This window comes from Cryptomeria japonica, chromosome 5 (assembly GCF_030272615.1).
Source record: "Cryptomeria japonica chromosome 5, Sugi_1.0, whole genome shotgun sequence".
Classification (NCBI taxonomy): Eukaryota; Viridiplantae; Streptophyta; class Pinopsida; order Cupressales; family Cupressaceae; genus Cryptomeria; species Cryptomeria japonica.
In genome coordinates this window covers 713987587-714000525 of record NC_081409.1, presented here as the reverse complement: position 1 = coordinate 714000525, position 12939 = coordinate 713987587, and the positions used below count along the sequence as shown (strand labels likewise).

The window sequence follows — 12939 nt, the reverse complement described above, 5'->3', positions numbered from 1 at the left end:
GAGTGCCACATAATTTAAGATACATGATCATGGTAGGCCTCACATGTAACCCACAATGAATTCAAAATAAAATGAGATCAATTTATAGACCCATGCCAATTTTCAATTTAGTGTTGTTTCTTAATGGGGTATTATATATTGTGTCTTCTTCTAGTACATGTGAATATTATGATTCTCCACGCACTATTTTTTCATCATCAAATTTCATTGCAGGTTACTAGTACTTATTTTATTGGTCACTATAATGAAGGCAAAATAAAGAGGGCCAAAATTGTTCAGCTAATTCAATTTGTATGACTAGGTGGCTCTATCACAAGGTAATGCGATAAAAATTGGTGGTGATGTTAGCAAAAGGGTGGTTAGTAAACTAGTTTTATAGGCTAATAAATTTATCCCTTATTGTATCTAGCATATCAATGTTATACTCTACTAGGCTTATCATATTCTAAGCTACTTTTGCTCATATAAACAACCCTTATAATCCCAATGCTACCGGTTTCATCTAGGTTTGTTAGGGACAACATATATTGATGTTCATAATACCTAAATTCTCCTTAGGGTCTTTCATATATTGATGACCTATCTGTTGAATCTTCCTTGTCATGAATTTTTCCTCTCTACCTTAATTCATGTCTTAGTTGTTTTTCCATCTTAACATGACTATGTTTGTATGATTGACTCTTTACACTTTATCTCATGAAACTTATGGCAGCCCTTAGGTCCTTAGTATGACCTTCCCCATAAATCTTCCTTATTACTATCTTAGGGAATGTCAGCTATGAACCTTCATGCCTGATCCTTTTTCATATGAATGTCATTGTGCTAAAGAAAATAAGTCATGAATTGTACATGGCCCTACATGCTTGCTTAATATCTTTGATCTTAGGTAATCGTCATTAAACTAACATGTCTAAGGCTTTGAATAAGAACATGACCATCACTTAACAAGATTGCAAACACAACTAGACTTCAAATAGATACATCAAGACAAGATAGTTAAATTTCAATTATAAAAAAAATAGTAAGTTCACTTATTTGGGTTAGTTGTTGAATGCATGCTCACATTCACATACATGAATCTAAATTAAAATAGACTACAAATAGTTTGTAGATTGTAAAATATCTATGTACAAAGTATTTTTATTTTAAATGTATTGGACAATCAATTCCTAACACTTTTAATAGTATATTTCATCATCAAAATTCAAAGTAACAGTTTATTTATTTTTTAAATTATATTGTTATACAATATTATTGCATTATTTTTGTTCAACCCTAGACTCAAACTCTTAATATAAATATTTAATTTTATTACAATACCATTATACAATAAAAAAAAATATTAAAAAGATAAAAACCTTGACTGACTTGATTACTATTTCATACCATCATCCTATTACTATCTATGTTGCAATATTCTAGGAAAATTTTCTTATTAGTTCTTTCCATAGGTAGGACACTAATGCATTCATTACACATCTAACTTTTTAATTAGTTCAAATAATAATTGTAGAAAATTAAAAACTGAGTAACAATTCTATAGTCTATAATTATTTTTTAACTGTAAAAATTTTAAAAATATCATTTATCTTTCTTTCAATTGGTTTCTATTGGGAATCATCATTGCAAAAGTAATTATTTTTTTTCAATCTTTTGTCAATTCAATTAATGACTTGAGTGACATATAAAATATTTTATACATCATCATAAAACTAAATTGTCAACTTTAACATTATGTTGTCTCATATCTATCCAATTAAATAGACAATTTAAAAAAAATATCAAACAATATGAGTATATCAAAATATTTTAAGTAGTTGGTGAAGCTTTATATATTTATTAAAGAAGTGGGTCACAATAATTGATTTAACTTAATAATTTTATTTTTTTATTTTTTTGGGGCAAACGTGGCGAACCACCATAATATATTAATATTATATAATGGAGAATACAAAGAACTAGTTCAAAGAGAAAACCGAAGGAAAGAGCTAGTAAGAAAACCTCCGGTTATGGCTCAAAATTTTGAAAAAATAAATGAGCACCCTATACTAAAATCTTGAAATAAGCCTAATACAAGCTACATCAAGCTCAACACAAGCTTGCCCAAAGAAATAATACAAGAAGGGCCTCAAAACCAATCATATAATAATTAGGATGTCAATATGATGCAGAGCATCTATCACAAACTATAAAACCTTCATTCAAGGGTAAACTTTAAACTTGAATCAAGGGACATATAACAAGATAAATCACTCTTCTCAACTTCAAACCAATTTCAAAGGTTATATTACATCCTTAAAAACCTTCATTCAATATTTCAAATCATAACATTCACCATAACATGAGAGAACAAATTCTTTATTGCCATGGAATACCCTAGTTTAGGGTTTCATCCCTTAACAACTATTTTCACCAAAATGATCACAAAATATTCAATTCTTAACCAAATAAAGTAAGACAAAAAGAACTGGAAAGAAGATTCAGAGACCTTTCCAACACATATATCCTTTCTTCAATATTATTCCTCATGTAACCACACCAAATGCTACAACCGAGTTGTTGCTGCCTTCACCAATCTGCTTTTCACCATGAACTGTAACAAACAGTCATCAATAACATTTTACATATTTCTCATAAAGACAATTGCTTCAGTCAAAATTTATAATACTGAGCTAAACAAGTTCTCTAAACATTTCAGCCAGATCCAACGGTTAAATCAAAAGATATGATCATTTTCCCAAAACTGGGTAACCCTTGGCAAGGTTTTGACAATCATTGAAAAAACAAACATATCTTGCCAAATACTCCACAAAAATGCACAAGAAAGGATTCATCTGAAAGGTATTTAATCAATCTATCATTAAATAAAATCTACATATAAAAATTACATCAAATGTGATCCTCCATGGATCTATGACAGTCATAGATTCCTTAAAACCTCATGACAGTTTGAGGGTTTGATGGATAATCTTTGTCAAATCCCCTCCAAACTGATCTACCTTCTTGATTTTGACCAAACATGGTTTTATAAACCATTTCCAACTCCTTTCTAACTAATCCAACCACCTCATAACCAATGTATTTCATTTTTACACTTTTGTTGCACTTTTTGGCAATATTGCAACTTTGCAATTTTTACAATTTATGTATTTTTGACATAAATGACTCTAACCCTTACATGGACACTTTAAACACTTCAAGATGGACCAAATATGATATCTTTGGACAAAATGGCTCATTTAGCCTTACATATTATGATTCAATTGACTCAAATAACCTTAATACATTATGAATGACTCAAATACAATAAATTGTTCATATTATGACTTTTGACCTCCTGGTATGCTTGTGTGCTTAGGTGTCTCTGCACCACAATATGGTATCAAGTAACCCTAAAGTTTCCAAAAAGGGATAGGGGGAACCCATCCACAAAAAGCAATCTTGAAAGGTGATTGGATAACGATTCGCATGCGAGGCTGACATGCAAGCTCATGCACCTTTGTTCTACACAATAAAGGCTGAGAAGTAGAGCCAGAGAAGAGTCTAGGACCGCGAAGCGGAATAACATAAATGGTGTCCCAAGTCTTAAAATTTTGAAGGCCACAGTCCCCAGCATAAAAAACCCACTTTGAAAACTACTGCCAAGAAGAATCCAAAATGACCCATGTCTGCATGGCCGAGTGGGGCTAAGAATGATCTAAAAAAAGGGTCAATCTCGAAGGATGTAGACCAAAAGAAAAAACCGCCAAATTTCAAAAGGAACTTGTAATTGTTGCCCAAAACTAGACTAATAGCCTGCTTGAGACCTAGAAAGAAAAATTATTTGCTAAGCCATACTGGGAAGCCTTCAATTTTGACTGAGTCACACATACCTGCTCAAGACACTGTGAAAATCCTATATAGTTTGCATATTTTAGTACTAGGGCTATAACCGTGTTGCACATACCCACTCAAGACACTGTGAAAATTTTGCATAGTTTTAGTACTAGAATTGAAACTTTTTGTAGTATTTCAAAAATGGAAGTCAGGCAATGAAATATTTCCCATTTGGAGAACCCGCCAAAGATTCTAATTCCATCAACATGGGGAAGGAGCTTGCCTAACCATGGGGATCTATGTCAGCATGTTTGAAGATTACTCGAAACCCATGAAATTTTCTATAAGCTTGGGAAACTAAATCTTCCCCTAAAATATCTACATGATGTTTTAGCCAGTGGTGAAAAGGGGCAAAGGAGTCATAGATGAGACCATTCATGAAAGAAATGTAAACGGCCCTAGCTAAAGACTCTTGCAAAATCTCCTCTCTGTCAAGGAAACCTCCTAACCACGGATCCCCAACCAAAAGGTTGTAATTTGCAATTTGAAACTTTAATTCCTCCCAGGTGAAAAAACTAGGTTGGACAATAGAGCCAACAATGAATCTTGTGTCCTCTACTGACCAGGAAAGATCCATAACAAAAGATGTGACCCTGGAGATCACCCACGATGGAGGACTGAATTGATTCGCTTCCAACCAATCTGCACCAAGGATTGAATAATAGTTCTTTCCATCTTTGAACAAGGTATGATAAACAGAGTCTGTAGATTAATTTGGTTGACACCTTGTGGAAAATGAGTATGGAAAGGGTCATGGAGCACAATTTTGTTAGCCATGAACAAAGCAAGATGAATGACCACCTCAAATCTAGTAGGATATCAAAGCATTGAATGGTAAACTTCGATGTGTCTCCACAAAATATCATGAAAAATTAGACACATATAAAAAATCACATACATGTTGAAGTACTGAATGAACTGGAAAATATGAAACGAGGGCCGCTGAAGGACTCCAAAGAATGAGAAAAATTTGGAACATGTCCGATCTTCACACATGTTATCAGGTGAATAATCTTGAAAAGTTGATATGGTACGTGCCAGGGCAAGCCGAACTCATAAATGCTTTTTGTGAAATTTGAATGAAACTAAACTCCCCGCAAAAGTGGAAAAAAGAAATTCAAAATTAAAGCGAAAGAGAATTGAAGGTTGAGATTCTCATCTGACAAACTATGAAGTGAACAATGGAATTTTAAAAAACCTCCAAATTAGCTCGAGCCCTTCAACATTTTTTAACTGAGAACCTGAGAATATATGTTCTCCATGAGGGAGAAGGCCACCTTGATTAGCTAGAAGGTCTGCTAGAACATTAGCTTCCCTATAACAATGTGAGACTGAATAATCTTGAAACTGAAAAAAGGAGTTGTCTAACTTCTTGAATAATATATTCAATTTTCCAATTGAATTTATCTGCTGAAGGGATTGATAGGGCCGAAATTGTGTTCATGGAATCTCCTTCAATACTGATCTTTTTAGCTTTATTGTTGATGGCCAGTCTAATCCCAAACAAGAGAGTATGTGCTTCAGCCACATTATTTGATCCATCTGCTATTTTGGCCATACCACAACTAGAGATAATTCCTAAATGATTGCTTAAGATATAACCTAAACCTGATAACCCAGGATTTCCTTTCGAGGCCCCATCAAAATTTAATTTATAGTGACTCTGGAGGTTTCTACTTGATCTCTTTTCTGATTGCAACCTTGGATATGTTGATGATTATGATTGATTATGATTGCAACTTAATAATTATGATTGATTATGATTGACTTAACTTAATAGTGAAAGTATTGAATTTTATATTAAAAATTTAGATTTTGATCTTTCATTGATAAAGATGAATTTTTGAAAGATTCAAACATTTTTAAAAAAATGAAAGGATCTTATATATAAAATTCAACTTACTTCAATATAAAAATCAATATTATAACTATTAAATAATTATATATAAATTCAATCACTTTGAATGACAAGGAATTCTTTTGACAAATTCTTTCAAAAGTGTTAAAAAAATTATTCTCCTTGCTTATGGTTGAAAGATTCAATGGGCTCTCCACTATTTATAAAAACAATATGTGGCTAAATCAAGTGGCCAAAATTGGTTATCTAATTTAATTTGTATGCCTATGACTCTGTCTCAAGGTAATGTTTTGACTTTTTATTTGGTTTTGACAAATAAATATAAATTTTTTAACTTTATACATTTTATATCTAATTTAAGATATTACAATAAAATTTAAAAAATTATAAATATAAATATAAATTTATCAATATTAAAACTAAAACATGTATTACAAATATTATAAAAAATTCTGAAAACCAATCTTTTAATATGATTTCTCTTATATAACTAAGGTTCACTATAGTAATATTGTACAAACAAGATTTCATATTTTCAAACAAAAATAATTAATTCATATCTCAATCATAAATATTGTCTTTAAACAAGATTATATATTAAAGCTATGAGGTTTCCACAATCCATTTCGTATTCTAATGTATTTTTCTGGATTCGATTGTGTGTATTTTTTTCCCATCAACGTTTCGAATCACACTCCGTGATTCATCATCAGGATGAAAAGAATTCCAAAGACATGAAAGATGTTGAGTTGCAGATTTGAGATAGAATATAAAGATTGGAATTCAACATTTTTCATGTCTTTGGAATTCTTTTCATCCTGATGATGAATCACGGAGTGTGATTTGAAACATTGATGGGAAAAAAATACACACAATCAAATCTAGAAAAATACATTACAAGATTATATATGCTCTAACAAAATCAGTTAAAGCATATTTCAATTGTAAACTTTTCAAAGGTACTAGTGTGAAAAAAAATTCTTATTCTCTAACAAAATTAGTTAAAACCTATCTCATTTAAATTCTTCTCAAACACAATAATACATGAAGAAAATCAATATTTTATAACATAATTAGTTAAAGCTATCTCTCAATCAAATTTTATTAATTTTAAATAACTTTTCTAAATAATTTTCATATCATAATAAGATAGATATACACCATTAACACCACCATCATTAAAAATTTTATCAAACCAAAGACTTTAGGAGACTCTTTTTGTTTATACTGATATTGCTTAAATGCTTTGGTATATGGGTTGCTCTTCATAATCATGATTGCACAATGAAAGATAGATGCTTGATTGAGAATTCTTGATACTTTGACTATAGCATAGGTGCTCCAAAATGCTAGATAGAAAATAAGGAGGTGAAGGTCTTACTTAAACATTTCGCATACATTTGATTAATGGTAGGGATTAAGAGCCAAAGTCAACAATTAAAAAATGTTGAGAGGGGGTATGACCTATATTGCACATGGACCGATAAGGTGGAGGGATAACATGAGGTCTAAATGCATAGAAAAATAAAGTAAAATATTCATTTTGTTTATTTGAGGTGGGAAATTAAATAAATTATTTGAATCTATTAAATTTGAGAGGGAAATGTTAAATTTTATGGAGATGGGATCTAAAATGCACATGACTTGATGAGGTGTAAATGCATGGAAAAAATTAATTTTATTTATTTGATGTGAAAAATTAAATACTTAATTGAATTTATTCAATTTGAGAGGAAATGTTATATTTTATGGAGAGTGGAATCTATCTAATGTTAGAATTCGGATTTGAGTTTAGGAGGGTGATTTTGAGATTATAAAATATTAGTTTTATTATAATTTACTTGAAATTGAACTCCTATAGTGATAAAGTACAATAGTGGGACTCATTTTAAATATTAAAATGCATTATAGAAGTATCTAGAGGCTTGAAATGTGAACTTTCTTTTCACAATTTTTCACTAAAATGAGCCAAATTCACAATAAAGGCAAAAATGTCAATTCCTCAAAATCCATATAATATGGGATCCAAAACAAACTAATTTCAAAATTCTATAATAAATTTTGACATTGTAACATTTCAACAGAGTTTTCTCAAATTTTCTCACAAAAGATTAAATATGCAATGAAACTAATTGGTTTGAAAAGGGAAGATGGTTGAATCATCCATTGATTCATTTTCAAGCAACTAAAATTGAAAACATAAATAATTTAAGAATTATGAAGTTCTTACCTCCATTTTGCACCAAAATTTAAAAGGTAAAAATTCCAAAAACTCAAAATAAAAACCTTTTTTTTTTTTTTTAAATTCTACACTTATAAAAATATTATTGCATTATATTTTTTCAATCTTTATCATTTCAAATCAATTTGACTAAATAAATATTTCTCAATCCTTAACTCTTTATCAAAAAAAATTCAAAAATAAAATAAATAAAATACAACTCTACATTTTAATTACTATTCCATACCATCAATAAAAAAATTAGAAAACCTTGAGTTGATTTATATTCCGTACAATCTTTGAGTGAATACGTATGATGCTTAATTCTAGGAAGTTTATCTTATGTAATATAACTTGATTGTAGGGAATTGACCTTATAAATAGTATTATTTTTTAATATGTTTATTAAGGAAGTGGCTAGTAATAATTGATTTGATTTAATAAGTATAAATGTGAAATGAATGATAAAGATGAATTTTTGAAAGATTCAATAATTTTTTTTAAATTGAAAGGGTCTTATTTTTTCAATGATCATAATTGACTTAACTTAATAATTGGAATATCTAAATATAGATTAAAATTTTAGATTTTGAAATATAATTTTATATTCTAAATTAATTTTTTAAATAATAAAAATGATTTTTTGAAAGATTCAACATTTTTTTAAATTGAAATGGTCTTACTTTCTTTCAGAAATATATAAAATTTAAATTACTTTAATATAAAATTTAATAATTATAATCATTAAATAATTATATATAAATTCAGTCAATTTGAGTGACGGAAGAATTCATTTGACGAATTCTTCCTTGCCATATTTTAATTGTTAAATTTTTATTGTGATTGCTTATAGTTGAAATATTCAACGGGCACTGCATTGTTTATAAAAACAATCTCTGTGGGTAAATCGAGCATACACGGTTTTATTATTGCCAAACTTATATCCTCTGCAATCGATTGGTATGTGGATTTATCCAAGGCAAAAGGTTACGCCATGGAAAAGCCTTCAAGCCGCCATGTTTTAAGCAGTACCCGAATTATCTTCAAGGCCGCCAAGGCAAAACGGCAGGGAAACACCGACACCATTGACAAAGAGAAAGTGAGCGAATCTGCTAAAATTCGGTTGTCTGTTGTTTCCTATTATGGAAAACTTGATGAACACAAACATGTCAAATATCTGAAGAAGCTGGAAAATTATGTACTCACATCTCCATCCACCACTACGGAGAAGAATCCACCTTCAGAAATCTTGGTCTCCTCCACCAACCCTTCAGAAATCTCTCCATCTTTTTTTTCAAAGAAATCTAAAGAGAAAAAAGAGGAGAAGGAGCACAGACATTTGGGGATATTTTTTCACAGGTAGCTTCTAGGGATTTTCATGGTTGTGACTTTCATTTCAATAGAGAATAGGACAGAATACTCTGACTCACTGTGTTATGAAAAAAATAAATTGCAGGTCTTCCCAATCAAACGGAGAAGAAAATCGAGGACATGGAAAGGCTGAGAGGAAACAAAAACATTGAACGAATTATTTTCACAGGTACCTCTAGAAAAAATTTTCTTTACTCTTTTATTTTTCAAAATGGATGGTGGGATGTCAGATCAATTCTTGAGCATTTTAAGTGATATGAAATGATCAGCAGTTGCAGTTGGGGTTCCATGATTAATGTTTCCTTTCTAAAGTAAATCTAAGACCTAAAAGGGAGAAAATGTGATGGCATATAATGTATCTAAATTAAATTGAATGGGTCTTCTAAACAAGTGGACGAAGAGGAGGACAAAGAGGAGGAAGAGGAAGAGGAAGAGGAAGAGGAAGAGGAAGAGGAAGAGGAAGAGAAAAAGGAAGAAAAAGACGAAGAGGAAGATGAAAACAAAGACGAAGAGGAAGAGGAAGATGAAAACAAATCAGTGTTCTGTAATTTATAACTTTTTTTAATTGATTCTTAAACCACCAGACGCAAATGAATAAAAGTAAAGTGCAGAAACTCAACACACACAAGCATAAAACCATAACATCGGAATTTCTACATGAAAACCCAGAAAGGGAAAAACCCATGGTGGGATTGAGACCCACAATATTATAAAACTGTGATCAGGAGTTTAATAATATTACAAAGGGAATGCACATGCATTCAGGCACACTGCCTAGAACTCACTGCTCAATTATAAAAGAGAGGGTTGCAACCCCTAGAGGACTCATTGTCCTACAAATGATTACAAATGATAACTGATTGATTGAACCGATGAATAGCATCTACAAATGCTAAAATGCAGTTCCAGTTAAGTACAAATAGTCTTCTTCCACTATTCTAACACACTGCTCTCTTCTTCTTTGCTCTATCATATACTAGAGCACAAATCTAAGGATAGCACACGTGAAACTGTGCTCAGACACTCATACAATCTTTGCACATCACCATCGAATGCAAAATGCTCATATAGATCAGTCTTATATATCTACAACACTTAATTTGGTCACCAACATGTCGGCTTCAAATATATTCACAAAATATGATTTAACATGTAACAAGAAGTCAACACAATCCAATTACCAATGCTCATGCAGACCAAAAAAAATTGATATTATGCTTCAAACAAGTTGGCACAACAACCTCGAATATGACGCCAATCAACAAATCATCCCAAAGATTTTGCATAACATGCTACACCAAAATAACCCCATTCTTCCTAAAATATTGGATACAAGATCACCAAACTTGCACGAGAATCAACACTGAAAGATAGGATTTTGAACAAAATAATTCCAACCAACAAATCAACTATCTCTTCCACCACAAACAAAAATGTGCACCCAAAATCAAGATCTACTCAATGTACCTCATACTCTACCGAACACTGTGTTCCATCTTTCAAACTAAAGCAAAAATTCTGATAGAATGAATTTGCATGTACCAAATGACTTATCTAATCTGATTTCCCATCAATGACAACCCTAAACAATCCTTAAGAAAAAATATCTTCCAGAAAAGTGTCTCTTTCCAACAATCTCCCCCTTTGGCATTGATGACAACATTTAGTGAAAAATGATGAAGTGTCAAACCAAAAATGTCAAACACTGCAAAATCTCAAAACTTTGATTCTAACAAGCTCCCCCTGAGAATATACATCATTTTTCACTCTTCTATCTTCTCCTTTGACATCAATGGCAAAGGCATGTATTCACTCAAAATTGTATGTACAAGGGTATACACAGCAACTGTAATGCCCCGCCAGGAAACCCCGAAGGGATAAAGCTAAAACACAAGGATAGAGTATAAATATTTTTTTTTTAAAATTAAACACAACATAATGCTACAAAGAGTTATCATAAGCTCGGATAACACGGCAGAAGACTTAAATAACACCTAAAGAGTTTCCCACGTGATTACTTAATTCAACACTTAACTCAACTCACACTAATTAATCCAATTAAATTGATTAACTTAATGACAATGATAATACTTTAAACAAGGATAAATTTGTTCACTAAGTTAAAATTATAGATAGCATGATGAGTTCATCCATTAAGGTTAAAAATATAGATAACATGATTAAGTTCATACATTACAATTTAACCATACATTTTGTCCATTCTTACATTAAAACACATGTCATGCATCTAATTTCTATGCATACTTTAATTGCATTATCAACAACTGAATGCATTCCATTATTCGAATCTACATTCTTCATGATCCAAATTATTGTATTTAATAAGATAACTACATACATGCATCTAAGATTGACATCATCTAATCCACATTATGCATAATAACCATAATGCCATCCATACATGCTAAATAAAGAGGAAATAGATGAATACAAACACCACATAACACCAAATTGATATCGGAGTTCACCCCTAGTGGGCTACATCTTCGGGTCTTCTCAACTGCAAGACCCCTCTGATAAAATAATAGGGTGAAGAATACATAAGGTCATATCATTTACATCCTGCCATCAAGGCGTACATAACCAATAATACATATGACCACATTGGTCCAATAAATACATGAATGATCCCTGAATAGGAAAAGGATCCAACTGAACATAATAAGAAGCAAATACAAAGATCAACTGGAGCACCCGTGAAACTAAGTCTTTGCATCCCATCATAAGCAACCCATGGTCTAACATGAATATCAGGTTCTCATAAGGCATAAATAACAGGACAACTCCACAACAGTGCTCCTAACAAAGACAACACAACCAACTCACTAGCGAACATAAGGGACAAGTGTCATCACATAACTTGGTATGGCTACCATGGCAGGTCTCCATAGGTTTCGGCCCCATCTACTGGGTTACCCTAGCAACCTATCCCGAACCTTTGGCCCATCCAAGTCTCATGCGGACCCAACACATCCTTTCGCGAAGACAAGGTTGTTGGTTTTCCATTTCAGGTCTTCTCACTACATGTCAAGTCTGTACTAGCACTCATCCCATGTGTGAGGCACAATTAGCTTACTTCATGTTTTCATTAACTAAACTCTCTGATATGCTATTAGTTTATCACTTATTTAGACACTTTCGATGGGTTACCCTACAACCACTTTGGGTCTGGCCCCCACTCGAAAGCCACTTTCCCACATGACACTAGACCATAATTAAACTAACTCCTAAACCAAGGAATACACCAGGACAAGATTACAGAGTTCAATATGGTAGGAATACCCACTTGGTCAAACAAGTCTTCATACGAGGTGCACTGACTGACAGTACTCTAACTAGAGACCTGACTAGCTATGGTCAACCACATAACACACCCAACACTCGCATAAAGGACATGACCAGATACAAACAATCACAAGAAAATAGTCCAAAACTCAAGATCAAGGACATAAGCAGATACCCAAATCAACATACGACAATATCCAACAATCACAATCAAGGACTTGCCATTTCTTAAACAAATGCGAATACAGAAAAATTAAACATGCATAGGCATAGATCGGAAAATAAAATCTTCTTCCATATTATTGAA

The 12939-nt window shown here is 31.8% G+C and overlaps 1 protein-coding gene across 1 annotated transcript; it reads left to right on the top strand.

Moving 5' to 3' along the window:
• Nucleotides 1–8949: 8949 nt before the first annotated feature.
• Nucleotides 8950–9478, top strand: LOC131876111 (uncharacterized). Its single transcript, XM_059220899.1, has 2 exons — nt 8950–9314; nt 9412–9478. The coding sequence occupies exons 1-2, from the start codon at nt 8950–8952 to the stop codon at nt 9476–9478; spliced, it is 432 nt and encodes a 143-aa protein (XP_059076882.1).
• The last annotated feature ends 3461 nt before the right edge of the window (nt 9479–12939 follow it).

Coding starts and splice junctions, on each gene's coding strand:
- LOC131876111 (XM_059220899.1), top strand. CDS start 8,950: ATGGAAAAGCCTTCAAGCCGCCATGTTTTAAGCAGTACCCGAATTATC. Junction 9,315..9,411: donor TTGGGGATATTTTTTCACAG/GTAGCTTCTAGG, acceptor AATAAATTGCAG/GTCTTCCCAATCAAACGGAG.